Source organism: Furipterus horrens, unplaced genomic scaffold (genome assembly GCF_987537825.1).
Source record: "Furipterus horrens unplaced genomic scaffold, mFurHor1.1.pri manual_scaffold_13, whole genome shotgun sequence".
NCBI lineage: Eukaryota > Metazoa > Chordata > Mammalia > Chiroptera > Furipteridae > Furipterus > Furipterus horrens.
In genome coordinates this window covers 15,649,704-15,668,140 of record NW_028327183.1, presented here as the reverse complement: position 1 = coordinate 15,668,140, position 18,437 = coordinate 15,649,704, and the positions used below count along the sequence as shown (strand labels likewise).

The window sequence follows — 18,437 nt, the reverse complement described above, 5'->3', positions numbered from 1 at the left end:
CTCAAGGGCAACACGGGGCAGGCCTTAGCATGGGCTACGTGATGGTCACTGACACTATGAAGCCTCAGGCATGTGTTAGGGACTAGAGGGTAAGATCTCCCCCCACCCTCCCATTACGGTCTAAAGAACAAACAGGACCCTAAGGAAGTTACATGAATGTGTAGTTACATGGAACACTACCCCAACTACAAATACCTTGGCGTTTCCATTCACCTTCATTCAAAGAAGAGAAATTACTGTCCATTACTTTGAAAGGTATCATTTATGATGACTCATCCTCAAGAATAACTTTGTTTTATTAGCATGATTGGTGAAAACAAATAGGGCAGAACAGTTCAAGGAAGGACATAGACAGTGCCCTCTTTTAGGTCCCAAATTTCTTCTTTTTGATGGGTGGTGGAAGTTGAGCGATGATGTCATTCAGGGGCCGTTCTACTGCCACCAGTGTCCTTTCATCCAAAAGATCCATGAAGAGTAGAGGCTGTAGAGAGATGAGAATGACTCTTCCAGGAGTCAGGCTCCAGGGCCAGTCCTGAATAGAGGGCCTAGAGCTAAAAGGTTAGCCTAGTTCAAGGCTGGAGTGATGTAAATCTGACAATCCTTCCTGCCCTAGGATGCAGAATGGATGAAAATGTTGGGAACTTTTAACTGAGTTCACTCATAGAAGATTTCAGCAAGATTTTTCATGTTTCTCTGTACAGAAATGTTTCTCTTTACAGAGAACCTAGTTTCTTAGAATCAATGTTAATTGAGGGCTATGAAGCCAAATTTTTTGACAAATGGCAAATTATAAATGCATCAAGAAGCATATCATACTTGAAAAATTCACAGACACCGCCCCCCTTAAAAAAATATATGCAGGCCCCTGAGAAAATGTTCCAGGGTGCCCAGGAAACTCCAATCTGAGAAGCATAAATATAGAACTTCTGAGGTGGCACAAATAGCTGAACTATCATAAGCTCAATGGGTATTTGTTTTATGTACAGTGAAAAGCCTAGTCCGGAAAAGAAAGTCATAATACAGTCAATGACTTCCATTTGCTGTAAATTATCTTATGAACATTTTCCAACTAGAAGTCAAATTTAAAAGCCAGCTTTAACACAAAGACCCCACCAGAGGGCCAACATCATTTCTCACTACCTACGCATTTCAGTTTGGTGAAGTATGACGTGTCTGCCACTAATCCACTAAAGCAAGAACAATGAAATACAGACATAAGAGACACATGTCCTGGGAAAAGTCACTTGTCTCCCCAAACTAGGTCCTCTGCATGAAAAATGAAGATAACATTTTGACAACTTATTACATTTTGATAATATCACAAGGAATCAACTGTCCAGAATATTATGCAAGATGTTTTACCTTATATATCTTAGAAATTTTAAAGGCATGGGCTGTGCGCCTCCTGATGACATCTGATTCATTCGTGGGAGGAAGTGGATTGTACAGTAAGGTTCTGTCATTTGGAAGAGGCTAAAAAGACAAAGGTATACTGTTTAAGTTGTTATTTTTATTAGGCTTCTACAGAACAAAGGACCATAGTGATTTTTCTGGCGAACACTATCTTCCAGCCATCATATCACACATCCACTACCTCCCTGACTCTCCTTACCTCAGGAAAAGAGCTGTACTGCAGAGGGGGGAGAATGAGGCCAAGAGCCTGGTACTCTGCTGGCAAGATCAAATTGCCCAGCTGGGGCTTCTGCCCAGTCTTGTCAGTAACATTTTGTGTGACAGGAACAAACTGGCATGTGCAGGAGCTTAGCCCATGCAGTCTCTGCTTTCTAAACTCTCCCCCAACCACATCACAGACTGGCCAAGTAACTCAAGTTGTCCCCAGGAGAAACTGCAACACACCACCCCCACTGATGTCACTGACACCTCAAGAGATGGCCCCTGGCCAAGCAAGTGATATTTCATCTCTGACTTCCTTTGGAAATAGCCCTGCCCAGCAAGAGGAAGTGATGGGCTTATCACCAACGCTTGGGAAAAATATGGGCTGATCTGGACTGAGTTACAAAGAGGCAAGCAAGTGGGAAGGGCCCTTCCTGTATCACTCAAGTTGCAGAAGGCACTTGTCAGCCAGCTCCGCTTCCCACACCCAGAGGATGCAGGGCCCATGAGAAGAGCTCCAGTGACACATCACCATGCACACCTCTTTTAGAGCCATCTGCTGCTTACTGCATGTTCCTTCCACCCCCACCTTCACAGATATCCCCAAGCCGTGTGTGTGTGTGCGCGCACGTGCGCACACACGCACGCGCTGCTTGTAATCTAAGCCTAAAAGACATTACGGGCATGGCCACAGCTCACTGTGCTCCTAAGAAAGAAAGCACCTGCCCAGAAAAGACATACAGATTTGCCGTGACTCCAAACGGCAGCTGGCAGAGGATGGACTCTAGAACTGCAAATATGCTCACATTCCACCTAAATCACAGCCCTGAAGAATGAAATTTTTTGAGCTGAACTTTTTTTTTTTTTTTTGAAGATTTTATTTATTCACTTTCAGAGAAAGGGAAAGGGAGGGAGAAAGAGATGGAGAGAAACATCAATGTGTTGTTGCCTCTCGAGTACCCCTAACCGGGGACTCGGCCCACAACCCAGGCATGTGCCCTGACCAGGAATCAAACCGGAGACCCTTTCATTTGCAGGCCGGCACTCAATACACTGATCCACACCAGTCAAGGCTGGACTTTTTTTAAGACCTTAAGACCAGCTCCTCAAGCCTCCAGATAGTGTCTCAGAACATTCAGCAAAGGGGCACATGTGGTCAAAACCACAGTCTGTATCTCCTATGATGAAACCACATCATTCAGTCACTCAGAGTGCAAAGGTGGAAGTGATTCAGCCGAATCGATGATCTTCCCCCATGAGGGTAACCTTGTGAATACTGACTGAATCACTTTCCTACTTAAGTTTATGTGCTCATAGACAGAAAAGAGAAATAGTCAAATCAGCAAAAACCAGTACACAAAGGCCCACTCCGTCCCTGGGAACCTAAAGAACGTGGGAGCAAAAATGAGGAATCTGCAAAACAAAAAGCTCCTCTCCTCCAAAGACTATATATAGCAGGAAAACATAATTCTAATTCTCCTTCCTCTTATTGTATTTCTTGCTTTTAGAACTTGAAGATTCTTAAGAAGATTCAGCGAGAGCCCAGGTCATAGTGACAAGGAACTTACCAACGACTTGTCAATGATGCAGAACATGTAGGCATCATGGAGAAGAATGTACATTGGTCTCTTGGGATGAAAACTGATGTGTGTGATGGGAGTATCCCTTTGGAGCCAAAGGTAATGAAACCCCTGCTTCTGGATAGTCCGGCTCCACTCTGTATACTGTTTGTCTGGGATGCTATATTCAAATATCTGAGGAAGGATATAATACAGAGGAAATGTTGGCTGGTATCCAGGAAGTCCAGAAGGGTGTCTCTCATTCCTAACCAGAAAATATCTATACAAACCTTGAATGTATCATATTCAGCCTTTTGCTTTCTCACTGCTTTTTTAAATAAAAAACATTTAAGGTAAATTACAGAATAAATAATTCAAACAGCATAGGAAGGTTGATAATTAAAAGTCACCCTGCAATCCTGACATCTCTTTTCCCCAAGACAAAAGTACCCTGCTACTTCTTATCTACATCTTTTCAGAGCTATTTTATGCATATAAGACTCATTGTTTTGTTTCTTTTTTCATTTAGCATTATATCATGGAGACTGACTCATAGCAATATCGATCATTCATGCCCCCTTTGAAGAACACATAATAACCCACTCACTTTTTGGATGTGCCATGATTTACTTATCTAGTCTGTTCAATGGATATTTAGGTTATTTCAAATCTTCGGCTACTACAAACAAGGCTGCAATGATTCTCTCTGTATAATGTCCATGTGCACAACTGAAAACATATTATCTGTAGGAAGAACTTTTAGAATTGGAAATTTTTCTCTTTTTTTAAAGATTTTATTTATTATTTTTTGAGAGAAGGGAAGGAAGGAGAAAGAGAGGGAGAGAAACATCGATGTGTGGTTGCCTCTCACACGTCCCCAACTACAACCCAGGCATGCGCCCTGACGGGAAATTGAACCAGTGAGCCTTTGGTTTGCAGGCTGGCACTCAGTCCGCTGAGCCACACAAGCCAGGGCAGAATTGGAACTTGTGAACCAAAGATTATGTGCATTAAAATTTTTTTAGATATTTCCAAAATGTCCTGTAAAGGAGTCATACTAATTTATGCAACGTGTGAAGTACTGTTTCCCTACACTCTCACACACTGTGTATTATCAGCTCTTTTGATATTGCTAATCTAACAGGCACAAAAAACTTTTCCACCAGTTTCAGTAACTGATGCACTTATAGGACCAATTGTCAGTTAAAGGCATCAGGTGAACATTATCATTATGTGCGATAAAGACAAGGGTGTGGCTTCACTAATTTTTCAGTCTATATTTAAGAACACAGATCTATGAGACTGAAATGAGAGATTTAATTTTTCAGCTAGAATGTGTACGTGTATACATGTGTGAGTGTAAAAACTGCTAATCAAGCCTGACTGGCATAGCTCAGTTGCTTGGGCGTCACACAAAGCAAAAGGTCACCAGTTCAAATCCCAGTCAGGCACATGCCAGAGTTGCAGGTTTAGTCCCTGGTCGGGGTGTGTATGAGAAGCAATGACTGATATTTCTCATGTTGACATTTCTTTCCCTCTCTTCCTCCCTCTCTTCCCTTCTCTCTAAAAATAAATAAAATCTTAAAAAAACAAAAATAAAAACACAAAATTGCTAATCTGAGTAGCAAGCATCATTTGCCTAGCAGTCTGCTTAAATGTGCTTCTTGGATCCCATTTATTCTTTCCAGTGACGAAGGTATTATTGTGCCCATTTTACAGATGAAGATATGTAAGTATGGACAATTTCAGTATGTTCTGTAGTTCAGGTATTTTAAAGCTCTTCTCCTTACATTTACAATCTTCTTACAACTTGGAATGGAAAAAAGCAGTAGACCAAGCACTAATTTTGGTTGCTGTTAGGTACCCAGTTTCCTCACTGGCAAAAGTGAAGGATAATTATACGCTCTTTTAGTCACTTTCAACTCTCAAAATCTTATTCCATCCCATATCCAGTCTAACACCTGAGTCCATGTCATCTCCAGTCTAACACCAATCAGTAAAACAAGTACTTAAAAATTCTCCCCCCTTCTTGTACTTCTTAATTTTAGAATCTTAGTGCTTCACCATTCCATGGTGCCAGATCAAGCCAATGGAGATTACTGGCCTATGATTCGCCTAAACTATTCATGGAAGCTTTATTTCACACTAGAGAAAACTACCTTTATGTCACCCACTACTTTCAAAGAAAAGGTGTTCCAAAATTGTCATTACCTCAGCTTCTCAGTTAGCATCCAGCAAAAAGGAATTACAAAGCACTGGAATCTCTTACCTGCTGGTCAGAATGAGCAATGACAAGGTTGCTGGTATTGGGGGCAATGGCCATAGCAGTCACAGGAAAGTTGTAAGCAGGAACTGTGCAGTGAAGCTGGAAAGCAGTAACAGAAACAAGGCAACTCTATGCAATACCTTCCCCCAGGAGAGACTGGGTGGTCTAAGTCAATTGTTTTTAAACAGTAGTCTTGGAACTCAAAGGGTTCTATGGAAGTTCCCATAAATGTCAGGCATTTCTCCAAACCATAAACTTCCACTTCATTTAAAAAAATAAATGTATAACTGCTTACAAAACTGATACCATTTGCAGAGAACTTCAGAGTAAGGCTCTGTGAATTGATCATAAATACGTCATTAAACAGGAAATCTACATCTCTACACTGGACTTAAAGAAATCAATGCCTAGGCATGGCCATTTATATACAATTGCTAGGCATATGCACCACTACACAGGAACATTTGTAAATGCCAGGCAAGCCTCAAGGAGCAAGCAGTACTGCTCTTGCCACAATGTAATAAAGTTGTGTACTTAACAGGCAAACCCATTAAATACAGCAGTCTGAAACTGTTCTATAAACTTTTAACACTTATTGCAAGTTCTGGGTAGTTCTTATCTTTTATGAAGAGGACTTGCAGGGAGTCATTAATGATTCAATGTATAAATGACAATATCATCATTGATTCATGAAAAATGTTGTCCCACCATTCCTTTGTCGAATTCCTGGCTCTGTGTAATTTAAAAATTAAGGAAATTGTCACTACCTACAACTATTTACCTTGGTAAATCAGAATTTTGCTCTCCAAAATATAGAAATAACCTGGATGTGGATTCATTAGCCATAAATTCTTAATTTCAAATTTTGGTGCACAAGTGGTTTCACTGCTCCTAATGAGTGATTTTAATATGACAGATTATAGTTTTTGGGTTCCAAATAAGTAAAAGAGGAAAAATTCTTGATTTCAAAAAAAATGCCTAGTACTTTTCTGGATCATACTAATTGGCCTTGAGTCTTAGAACCACAAGGCTCACTGTTTGCCACTACTAAATCCAGAGCTCACCTTCAGATGTTTCAGGTTGTAGACATGAACTCCAGCACTGGTGCCTGATGCTGCCAACCAACTGCCATCTGGACTAACTGCCAAAAGACACATGGACTCCACTGTCCCTGTGAGGACAGAAAACAGTTAGGTCTGAATTCCGTGTCCACAGCCAGTTCTGCCTTGAAGATGATGGCAAAAGCCAGTAAGACCTTCAGTTTTAAATTACTAATAGAATAATTTTGTGATAATTTTGCCATAAGCTCTAGATAAGTTGATCTATTCCCATTTAACTAACTGCTCTTCATATAAAGAGGAGCCAGAGGGGGAAACATGAAGACATCACTTACTCATGCCTGAGTGAGACCCTGCTTACTACAGGAATGAAGAATTAGGGTAGCAGCTTCCACTAAAATCTAGAATTGTCTCAAAATCCTTTCCAACCAAACAGTTTTTAATCAAAGTTATGGACCAAAAACCAATTCAACAGGCCTGAAGCATATCTTAAGTTCACTGAGTGCCTGCTATATATTGAGAATTAAGGGGCATGGGCACATAGAAGCCATCTTTGTCATCAAAAGATTTTAAACCAATCTGGCAACATGAAGACTCATGTGGGATGAAAATGAGACAGCAATGCTGTATGCCAAAATGTGTGCTGCCTATAACACCCCCAAATGATAAAAAAGCTTTAAAACAAAACATAAGCCAGATGCTAAAGAATGGGTGAGGTAGGTAGAAAAAAATGAAGAACAGGAGCTAAGTGTCCAGGACTGAAATACACAGATTTTAGGGTTGTAAAGAAACCAGCTTGACTGTAAGGGGGAAGTGAGATGAGAGACAAGAAATAAAATTACATATATAATGCCGGGCCTAATTTTAAGTGGTGCTAAATGTAAGATAAAGAGTCTAAGTTTTATAATAAAAACATATATAGGTACTCAATAAAAATTGGCAGTTTATCTGATTACTAACTTGTGGGCTTCCAGCAGCTTAAGAACAGTAAGAGTTTAAGTTAAAAAAGTTGACTTTACACACTGATGGAGTCTAAATGACAGTGAAGCCGCTATAATCCAGGGTGAGGGAGAAGGGAAAAGGCCCAGGAGAAGTATCCAAAAAGCTACCAGCTACGCTGGGCACTAAGTCCTCAATAATTATCTCAGCAAGACTTCCGGCTAAGATGGAGCCGTAGGAAGACAAGATGCACCTCCTTCACAACTAAGAAGGAATTTACAACTACCTCAAAACTAAAAAAAACAACAACCAGAAGTTTCAGAAAATCAAACTATATGGAAATTCAACAAACAAAGAAATACAGAAGAAATACTCAGCCAGACAGGTAGGAGGGGTGGTGTGGCAGTGGCGCAAGGGCTGCAGCAGGGGCGGAAAGTGCAGTCATACATTTTAAAAGTAGTGAAGGAAACCTGGGAAACGCTCCCAGCCCCAGACCATATTGCACAGCTCATGGTTCCAGCAATGGGGAAAATACAGCTGTACTGCTTCTGACTGTGAAAACCAGTGGGGGTTGGGGTGAAGGAAGAAACTGCCAGTATCTCAACAGAGTCAGCTTGTTTAGTACTGGAAAAGGGGAAAGTGCAGGGCAAGCGCAGGGCAAGCAGCACTGTTCCCTCTCAGACCCCTCCCCCACATACAGTGCCACACATGGTGAAATGGGTCACCCCGCACTGACAAATAGCTAAGGCTCTGCGCCTTACAATGTAACAGGTATGACAGCTCTACCTAAGACACAGGGGCAAACACAGAAAACTGTCAACTTGAGGAGACAGAGAAGTATGACTTAAAAGAGGGGGCAGATCAAGGTTCCAGGGAGAGAACTGACCAATAAGGAGACAGCCAACCTAACAGATGCAGAGTTCAAAATACTGGTAATAGCAATGCTCACAGACCTGACAGACAAGATTAAGCATGACAAATGCATAAGGGAAGACGTGAAGGCAATGCTAAATGATACGAAGGAAAACCCACATGAAACCAGTAGTGAAGGGAAGGAAATCAGGATGCAAATCAATGAACTGGAACATAAGGAAGAAATAAACAGTCAACTAATACAGAAGAAGAAAACGAGAACTGAAAAAAAAAAAATGAGGAGAGGCTTAGGAACCTCTGGGATAACTTTAAATGTGCCAACATCCAAATCACAGGCATGCCAGAAGGAGAAGAGGAAGAGCAAGAAAAATAATGAAGGAAAATTTGCCAACTCTGACAAAAGAAACAGACATACAAGTCCAGGAAGCACAGAGAGTCCCAAACAAGTTAGACCCAACGAGGACCACAACAAGACACATCATAATTAAAATGCTAAAGGTTAAAGATAAAGAGAGAATCTCAAAAGCAGCAAGAGAAGAGAGTTACCTAAAAAGGGGTACCTATAAGACTATCAGCTGATTTCTGAAAATAAACTTTGCCGGCAAGAAGGGACTGGCAGGAAGTATTCAAAGTGATGAAAAGCAAGGATCTACAACCAAGATTACTCTATCCAGCAAAGCTATCATTTAGAATGGAAGGGCAGATAAAGTGCTTCCCAGACAAGGTAAAGCTAAAGGAGTACATCAACACCAAGCCATTATTATATGAAATGTTACAGACTCTTATTTAAGAAAAAGAAGATCAAAACTATGAACATTAAAATGACAACAAAATCACAACTATTAACAACAGAATCTAAAAAATAAAAACAGAAACTACTTAGCAGAGAACCGGAGTAGGAACAGAATCATACGTATGAGGAGCATTTGGAGGGGCGTCAGCTGGGAGGAGGAATAGGGCGAAGCAGGGTATTGGTGCAGGGATCAAGAAGCATAGTAGGAGGGTGCAGAATAGACAGGGGAATGTTAAGAATAGTACGGGAAAGGGTAAAGCCAGAGAACTTATATGCATGAGCCATGGACATGAACTAAGGAGGGTGGGATTGCTGGAGAGAGGTGGTGGTGCTGGGTGAAAGGGAGCAAAAAGAAAAGAATTTGGGACAACTGTAACAGCATAATCAATAAAATATACTTAAAAAAAAATCTCAGCAAGTCAGCTACCCAGTCATTCATTCAAGCATACTCATGTTCTTAAAAAACATGGAGAAATGGTCATGAACATTATATGACAGATAATAAAATTGTATAAGTTCATCTTCATAAAATGCTTATGTACAAACACATATTGGAAATATACAAAAATATTAACAGTAGTTATCTCTAGGTGTCAGGATTACAGATGATTTTAACTTTCTTCTTGCCCTGCTAATAAAAACTAAGAAGGGTGATGAAACTTCTCTGGCCCCAAATAAGGAATCAAAAGCCCAGTGAGAAAAAGAGTAGGTGTGAGGAACATTTCAGATCTCATCAACGTTTTCATTTGCCAGATATCTCCTCCTACTTTAAATTGCAAACATGTGAGTGAATGTATATTTGCAGGGTGGAGAAGCATTATTAGCGAACATCCAACAATGAATAGGTTTAAAAGGAAAAAAAAAAAGATGCATCAGAGACTGACAATTACCAAATTCCTACCTGACTGAGCCTGAAAAGTATGTAGGTGCTTGAAGCTTCCTTCCAACAGCCGAATGATATGCAGACACCCTTGATTTGAAGCCACAAAGAGCTTTGTTGAATCTTCAGAAAACAAAATCTGAACAGCAGAGTGAAGGAATGCTGGCATTTTGGAAACCTTGGGGTGAACCAGTTGTAAAAACAAGAGAGAAGTGAGACCTAGAGGCCATCAGAAATAATCATAGCCAGGCTTAAATTGTATTAATCCTTCCTGTCTCTACAGAATCCCACTGACCAAGAGCCTGGAACACTGACGTGCCTATGGTAACCTATACACCCCCACTCTTTCATCTCTTCAAAAGCCTAAATTTCACTGCCACTTTCTGGCATTTCCCCATGCTTCCAAAAACAAAAGCAAATCAAAGTGGAAATAAGTCTTTTTTGTAACAGCTGTCTCCGAACAGCTTTTACTGAGCAAGGATTCACATCCAGTCCATTCTCACTTCACACAAAAATACACTTATGTATTTTCTTTTTGTTCAACTATACATTGGGTTATCACTTACCCTTTGGAGGCTTATGTTGTCATGTTCATAATGCAACCGACAGAGAAAAAACCGAGAAGCTGTAGAATAAGCTATCCAACTCCCGCACGGGGAGATACAGCTGCAAATAATATTCTCGGGACCCTGGCAATGTTAGGAATCAGGATGAGTGTTCAAGTAAAACTTCATACAACAAGGTTCACTTTTACAAGAATCCCCAAACTGTCATCATTTTTGTGGGCATATCCACAAATACCTACGCATAATCCTAAGCCACAGTCTGTGCCACTATGATTATTTCAGAAGTAGAGCACCTAAGTGGTGTGGCTTTGATTTCCAAGTACAGAGGTCTATGAATACTGTGAACTAACCTAAGCCCTTGTGTACCTCACAGATAGTTTCATACTAAACCCTAACTTTAAAAACCTGAGCAGAGAGGCATTTAATGCAGGGAAGCTTTGGAAGCAAGGTGACTTGAAGAACTGATTTTGTTTGGTTTATGACAATCTGCTTTAAAAACCTCTAAGAAATAGGAAGTGGCCCTGGCTGGGTGGTTCAGTTGGTTGGAGTGTCGTCCCACAAAGGTTGTGGGTCCAATCCCTGGTTGGGGCATGTACAAGAGGGAACCAATTGATTTTCCCCCCTCTCTCTGTGTCCCTTCCTCTCACTCTAAAATCAATAAATATATCCTCAGATGTGGATTAAAAATAGAAATAGTAAGCAAAAAGTTTGCAGAACAAAGGAAAAGTTTAATGTAACATTTATATAATTCAAAGAACTCAAGAAATATATCTAAATGTATGTAAATATGTATATATACACACAGAAATTCTCTCACACGAAGATCTAGAGGGAAATATACAACTAATCAAAAATTTACAACAATTATTTTAGAAAAGGAGACTAGAATTAAAGAGGTGGACAAGGATGTAAACTACAGATACTGTTTTAATTCTTTACGGTAAGACTACATTCACATATCTTTGTGTAATAAAAGTTTCATAAAGGATACAAGGAAGTTAGTACAGTATATTTCCATTACTGTCCAAAGAAAGAATATATGCACAAATGGGTGGAAATTTTTTTCTGGAAGGCTATACAACAATCTATTGGCAAAGATTATCTCTAGAGAGTGGGACCAGGGATTTAGGGTAAGAAGGAGACTCGTTTTCCACTGCATAATCTTTTGTACCATTTTATTTATTTATTTTTTTAAAGCATCTTATTTTCATAATAATACCAAAAAAATAAAACCAATTTCCTGTATTTATCCATCCAATAAATTTTGAATGCCAAACTTAGAATCACAGGAAATCCAGTTCTGTTGACACAGTACTTCACTCGAATTATACAGTTAGTGATGTCAACTAAGTAATACTCAAAACTCAGAGTGAGAAAAATGCTCTGGATTTCAGAGCCTGAACACACAGTTAAGCTTCCTTACCTTTGTCTTGAGGTGCAGTAAATGATCTGCATCTTTAGAGAGTGGAAGGGTATCCCCATGCTTTCCTGGAACAAGAAATTCCCCTGAGGTTTTTCTTCTCAAAGAAAGGTTATTTGAATGTACTTTTTTCTTCTAAAAAGTCAACCCTGGGTAGAATGGAATCTTTACCAGTGAGAAACCAGAAAATGTCTCAGTAAGCCCACCGTTTCCTGGGAGTATATGAAGAGGAGAGTGGTGAACAGTTTCTTAGCTGCTACTTGGGTGCCCTAGACACGGCCTGTGGTACCTCACAAAGGCACTGACGTTCTCCCCTACAGCCAGGCATGCAGGTGAGTGGAAGCAGAGTTTGTGTGGCCTTGGCTTCATTTGCTCATTTTGGAACCTAAATCCAACACAAATCTAATCCAACATAAAACAACAGAACCCAAACATTTCCTTAACAGCTGATACAAATGGCCACTATGTGGTCACCTCAGTATGATCCATGTGACCGTCTTTTTCATGCAGAGTTGTCTTAATCAACACTAAATCCTGTCACCTTTCAACATCCTGTTTTGATCCCAATCAAGCCAGGGCAAACTATGATTCCACAGCCCTTACCTCCACTACACCCTGCACCTCCACTGCTACCCTTTTTACAGGTCAGAACTGTAAACTTTTAACAGATGACCCAGTCTCCTGCTAAGGATTCAAACACTCTGAAGAACTCCTTTGCTCCACCTAGTGGATGGAGAAACCATGTGCTCCAATAGACAGAAAAGTCTACTTCCGTTTTCCATAAGCAGCGTTAACAACTGCAATTCTAATTTCTGGCTTCTCTCTCAAGTTTTTTTATTGGAAGAAACTTGCACCCATCTTACCTGTTGCAACTGTAGATCCCAATCGCCAAAGATCCAGGTGATGAGAAAACTGGAAGAGGAGGAGCTGCCTCTTTTTTGAACAGGAAATGAGACGTCGCTGTATCCAAGAATCGAAAGTGATAAGTAGGCCAGGGTCATCTGTTGCCTCAGTACTAGATATAGCAGCAACATCTTAGCACATTTTTTACTGTTAAAATCCATTTGCTTGATAAATATTTCCTATACACTACCATATGCCAGGCACTGTCTTAGGGTCTAAGAACACACTGATAAATAAAAACATACCTACTGCTCTCAAGCTTATAGTCTGAAGGGTTGACATAGAATTAAATAGGCAATTACACTAAGTGTGCTAAGAACTTTAACACACCTAAGCACAATATGTAACAAAAAAGTAGGAAGGACATCTGCTCTAGCCTCGTTGGGGTAAAGACAGGAGCCCAAATAAGGTTCACTGGTAAAGTCTATTCAAGCAAAAGTAGGGCAAGACATTCCGAGCAAAGAAAATGGCATGTGAAACAGCTGAAAGGTAAAAGAGCATTAGAAGGAATAAAGAGTCTTTCCAAATGGCTAGACTGGGTGGGGTGCTGCAAGTGTGTGAGAGGAGAGGTCATGGCCAGATCAAGCCAGTTTCATGAGCTGTGCTAAGGAATCAGGTTTTTATGCTGAAGGAAATAGGGACCAACCAAAGGCTTTTAAGTATGGAGTGATGAACAAAGCTGCTTTTAGAACAGATCAATGGAGAATAGGCTAGAATAATGCAAATGTAAATAAAAGGTCATTAACAAGCTATTGTAAAGAAATTCATATACAAAAAGACAGTAATCCAAATAAGGAAAATGGCAGTGTAGACAAAGAAAAACAGCTAGATTCAAGAGATAATGAGCTCTGGCAGGTGTAGCTCAGTTGGTTGGGTGTCTTCCTGTGAATCGACAGGACAAGGGCATGATTTCTGGTCAGGGCACATGCCTAGACTGCAGTTTTGGTCCCTGGCTGGGGTGAGTGCAGAGACGGCTAGCCTATCAATGTTTCTCTCCCTCTCTCCCTCCTTGCCCCTCCCTCTGAAAAAAAGAGAGAGAGAGATAGACTGAGGCCCTGGCAGGGTTGCTCAGTTGGCTTGAGAGTCGTCCCAATACACCAAGGTTGAGGGTTTGATACCCAGTCAGGGCACATACCAGAAACAACCAATGAATGCATAAATAAGTGGAACAACAAACTGTATTTCTCTCTTTCTCTCTCCCCCTTCCTCTCTCTAAAATCAATCAATAAAAAGAATTTTTATAAGAGAGAATGAAAAGGAAGACTCAGGAACATTTATTGGTTGAATGGAATGTGGAAGCAGGTAGTGGGGAGAAGGGTTTTTGGCCTAAGATGATGTCCACTTACCTACAAAGAGCACTGGAACCCTTACTTTTCCTCCTCCCACCCAGAATAATAAAGAGCCCGGAGTTAAAAACGAACTCCCCGATAACCACAGCTTTCTGAAGAAGGGAATGCTCTCCTTGGCACTGCTGTAATTTTCTGGGCCCCATAAATGTTTTTGCATGAGGCCTGCCTCAGAAACAGGAGAATGAAGGTAGGTACAGCAGCCTTAACAGACCTGCTCAGGAAGTGAGCTGTGCTCAGTCTTGTGGGACAGGAGAACAGGAACTGAGGGGACAGTGGGGACTAGCGCGTGATACTTACATGGGGAAAAGTGATTTTTCGGAGAGCAGCATCATAATTCTTTACTTCCACTTTCTCCATGAGAGGACGAATGACCAAGTGGGTGTCAGTGCCTGGGCAGGACGGAGAGAGGGAGAGATTCTGATTCAGAATCAGAAAATGTCCCGCATGAAAACAACAAGAGCTGGGCAGAGTGAAGCAGCAGCCTGGACAAGAGCAGAACCCACCTCCAGATATCAGTGCCGTCGGGCTGTGGGCCACGGTGCGCACGTCGTGAGTGTGATGCTGGAACGGCTTTGTCCGCACCCACTGCTTCTCACTGCTGTTGGAAGTCACAGAGACCAGCTGAAAATGGAATACTGTCCCCTCGGCTGTGCCCACCACGAAACTGTCTTCTTGCTGAGAAATTAAAATCATCAGGGAGGTACATTTGAGCAAAACAGGGCCCACTTTGAAGATTGTTTTCTGAGGTTGTCTGTCTGGGCAGCTTAGGGGAAACCTTATAGCCAGAATCAGAAGGTAGGTTACAGGGATCTTTATCTTCCAGAAGCTAACAATTCCAACACAAGAACAAGCTCCCTCACAGATAACAATGCACCCCCTACTGACAAAATTAGCATTATGTACCTCAAACAGTACGCTGCTTTCCTATATACAAACTAGACCTCATTATAAACTCAACAAAAAAAAACACCTAGAAATAAATTTAACAAAAAATGTGCTAGGCCTATATAAGAAAAAAAAAATAAGTTCATCTAAAGGACATAAAAGATTACTTAAACAGAGAAAGCCATACCATAATCCTGGATAGGAATATTTAACATGATCAAGATATTGATGATCCCTAAGGAAATTTATAAGTTTTACATAACCCAATAAAAATGCTAATAGTCCTATACCTGAAACCAAAAAGGTTGTTTCTTAAATTCATATAGAAAAATAAATAAAAGAAAAAAACCCTAAAAAAACAAAACACAAACCAACCAACCCAATCAAGTATAGTAAAGAAAATATATACTCAAAGATTTGGAAGCAGGTACTCAAACAGATACATGTACACAGCAGCATTATTCACAAGAGCCAAAATACGGAAATGACCGAAATGTCCATCAACAGATAAATAAGCTCAACAAGGCGTATGCATACAATGAAGTATTATTCAGCCTTAAGGAGGAATGAAATTCTGATAATGCTATAACATAGATGAATTTTGAAAACATTATGCTAAGTAAAATAACAGACACAAAAGTATGAATATTATACAATTTCACTGATGAGGTACCCAGCACAGGCAAATTCGCAGAACAGAAAGTGGAATGGAGGCGATCAGGGTCTGGGGAGGGCAGGAATGAGGGGTTATTCTTTAATGGCTGCAGAGTCTCTATTTGGGGTGATGAAAAAGGGCTGAAAGGGGAGAGGTGACAGATGCACAACACTGTGAATGTGCTTAATGCCACCGAACAGCACACTTAAAAACAGTTAAAATAGCTAACCTTGTTTTGTGTATTTTACCACAATAGAAAAATTTAATGTAAATAAAGTATTAAGAATATAGGGGAATAAACTGCAAAACTGGCAGTCAAAAGAAATTTGAAAATCCCTAAAATTTACTGTCTTTTTAAAGATGACGAGAGGGTGGGCTGAGGAGAGGAAACAGCCTCATCAACATCAAGCAAAGACCCAGGGTCCCTGGTCCCCAGTTTAAGGCTTTCTCTTGCCAGCGTGTTAAGCACAGTAATTTGCTAGTTTTGAAAGGTCTTAGTTTATTTTTTCAAATTCCTCTATATTCTCAAAACCATTTTCACAATACACTTTGAGCAAGAAAAATAAAAATAGATAAAACGTTGGATGGGGAGTAAGAAAAATTAGGAGCCTGAATCAGCAGTTAGTCAATGAAATAGTATAAAGACAGGCTGACCAGTCAAGAGATATGAGATGTCTGAACATGTTTGAGCATGTAGCTGCCATCAGTGACACACTTACTGTGCTGGGAACTTTGTATATGTCACATCATCTTTAATCCTTCCACACCTTGCAAATTAAGCATCACTTGCCCTATCAGGAGAAACTGTGGAAGATTTGCAATGAGCATTAAAAGTACTGGTGTCCTGGTTTACTGCGCCCTTTGATTGTCTGGAAGCTGTTTCACTACTCCATAAATTGTAGAAAATTGATGAGTGATGATTCTTTTGCACAGAAATGCAAAAAATTTTGTCTGGTGATATGCAGCTGATTATTGCCTTGTGGACAGTTTCGGCATTCCTGATGACCTCATCTGTATCTCTGTTCTTTGAATTCTCCTTTGAAGTACTCGTAAAATCTTACCAGTTCTCTCAGTTAATGAGTTACAGAAAATCTGACGTATTTCCAGTCCATGTTTGTATGAGTCATGACTACCTTTTTTTCTCCTAATCATTTAATAACCCTTTAAACAGATAAGGAAACGGGTACTTCAAGAGGTTTAGAGACATGACAAAGACACATGGCTATCTGCCTCCAAAACTCTGCTCTGAACACACCACACCCGCTCAACCTTGGGCCACCTTGGGCCAGCTCTCTTTTAGGTCACCTGCAGGCACATGATGGCGAAGAAGGAAGGAAAGTGTACCTGAAGGACAGCACATAAGGTGGCCTGGCCCAGCCTCTCCCTTACCTCTTCTGAGGATATTAATTGAAATCCATTAGCTCGAGCCAAAAGTGCAGATACTGAGCAGCTTAAAGACCCATACACTCTCTACCACCTCCAACTAAACAGTTCATTTAGCTGACTGAGAAAAAAAAAGTGGCAGTTTGCTCAAAGTCCCATGTACCAAGAGCGACTGGGAAGGCAGGCCTCCCTCACTCCATATCCTATTTCCCTGAGGTGGAACCATAAAATAACTGAAAAGGAAACGAAAGAAGAGAGCTCTCTCAGGGCGCAGCAGGAATGAAGCAAGGGAAAATCAGAACTGGAAAGAAGGCGTGTGTCCTAATTTAATCAGAGCAACTGCTTCACATAGAAAAAAAATTTCAGGACTGATCGTAAAGGAAAGCAAACGTTTCCTACAGTGCCCTGCAGGAATCACTACCTTACTTGATGAGGGTAAAAGACATTTAAGATCAAAGAACTGGGTGTTTGCCACTCTTCACATTTTAGTCAATGAAAATCCAATAAAAAGAAACGTAAAATTAATCAGCTGTTCTGGTAAGAGTGTAGTGGACAAAAGCCTTGAAATCAGGATGAGTTTCAAAAGGGATGTGGAAACAATAATGCCAATATCACACGCACTCTGAGACACTATACTTCACGCTTCACAAGCACTACTCATTTAATCTTTCCGCACACTCTATGTGTTACTAGCATCCTTGTTTTCACAGAAACAACCAAGGCTTCGAAAGAAGTTGCCCAAGGAAGACATGTAGCTATTGAGCAGTACAGCTGGAAGTCAAATTCGTGTGCTCACTCAAGTCTGTGATAAGCATTTTTGAGGGCTGGCATCTGTACAATTGCATTTTTCCTACTGAATTTATTGGGGTAACGTTGGTTAATAAAATTACATAGGTTTCAGGTGTACAATACTATAATGTATCATATATATATTGTATGTACAACTGCATTTTTCAATTTTGAACAAGTACCACCATTTACTGATTCTCAGGCACACATTTTACCACATTTTAACAGCTCTCAAATCAAGATATCTTGTATCTGTCAACCTGTTCATGCATGACATCTTCAGGTAAAGAGTGAACACTAAAACTTCAGAAAGGTTATCAAAAGCATAAAAGAAAAGCTTGGGACCATAGTGGAGCATCACCACCGATATATGAATGGCTGGGAGACAAGTGTGACAAACATGGACCTTGATGACTTAGTTGAAAAGTGATTCAGAGCCCAACTTTGAATGTGAAGAAATTTTAGAAATACCTTAATCACTTTAAGTTACACTTTTCTTTTTACT

General features: G+C 40.4%; 1 protein-coding gene across 1 annotated transcript in view; it reads right to left on the bottom strand.

Moving 5' to 3' along the window:
* Positions 1–278: 278 nt before the first annotated feature.
* The window catches only part of UTP4 (UTP4 small subunit processome component), a 31,248-nt gene continuing 13,089 nt past the window's right edge, over positions 279–18,437 (bottom strand). The window contains 11 exon segments of the mRNA XM_090260416.1: positions 279–481; positions 1,363–1,473; positions 3,183–3,368; positions 5,443–5,538; positions 6,504–6,610; positions 10,004–10,160; positions 10,549–10,671; positions 11,972–12,036; positions 12,832–12,928; positions 14,518–14,609; positions 14,724–14,895. Coding sequence (XP_090116542.1) covers positions 365–481; positions 1,363–1,473; positions 3,183–3,368; positions 5,443–5,538; positions 6,504–6,610; positions 10,004–10,160; positions 10,549–10,671; positions 11,972–12,036; positions 12,832–12,928; positions 14,518–14,609; positions 14,724–14,895 — 1,323 coding nt within the window. The 3' untranslated portion in view covers positions 279–364.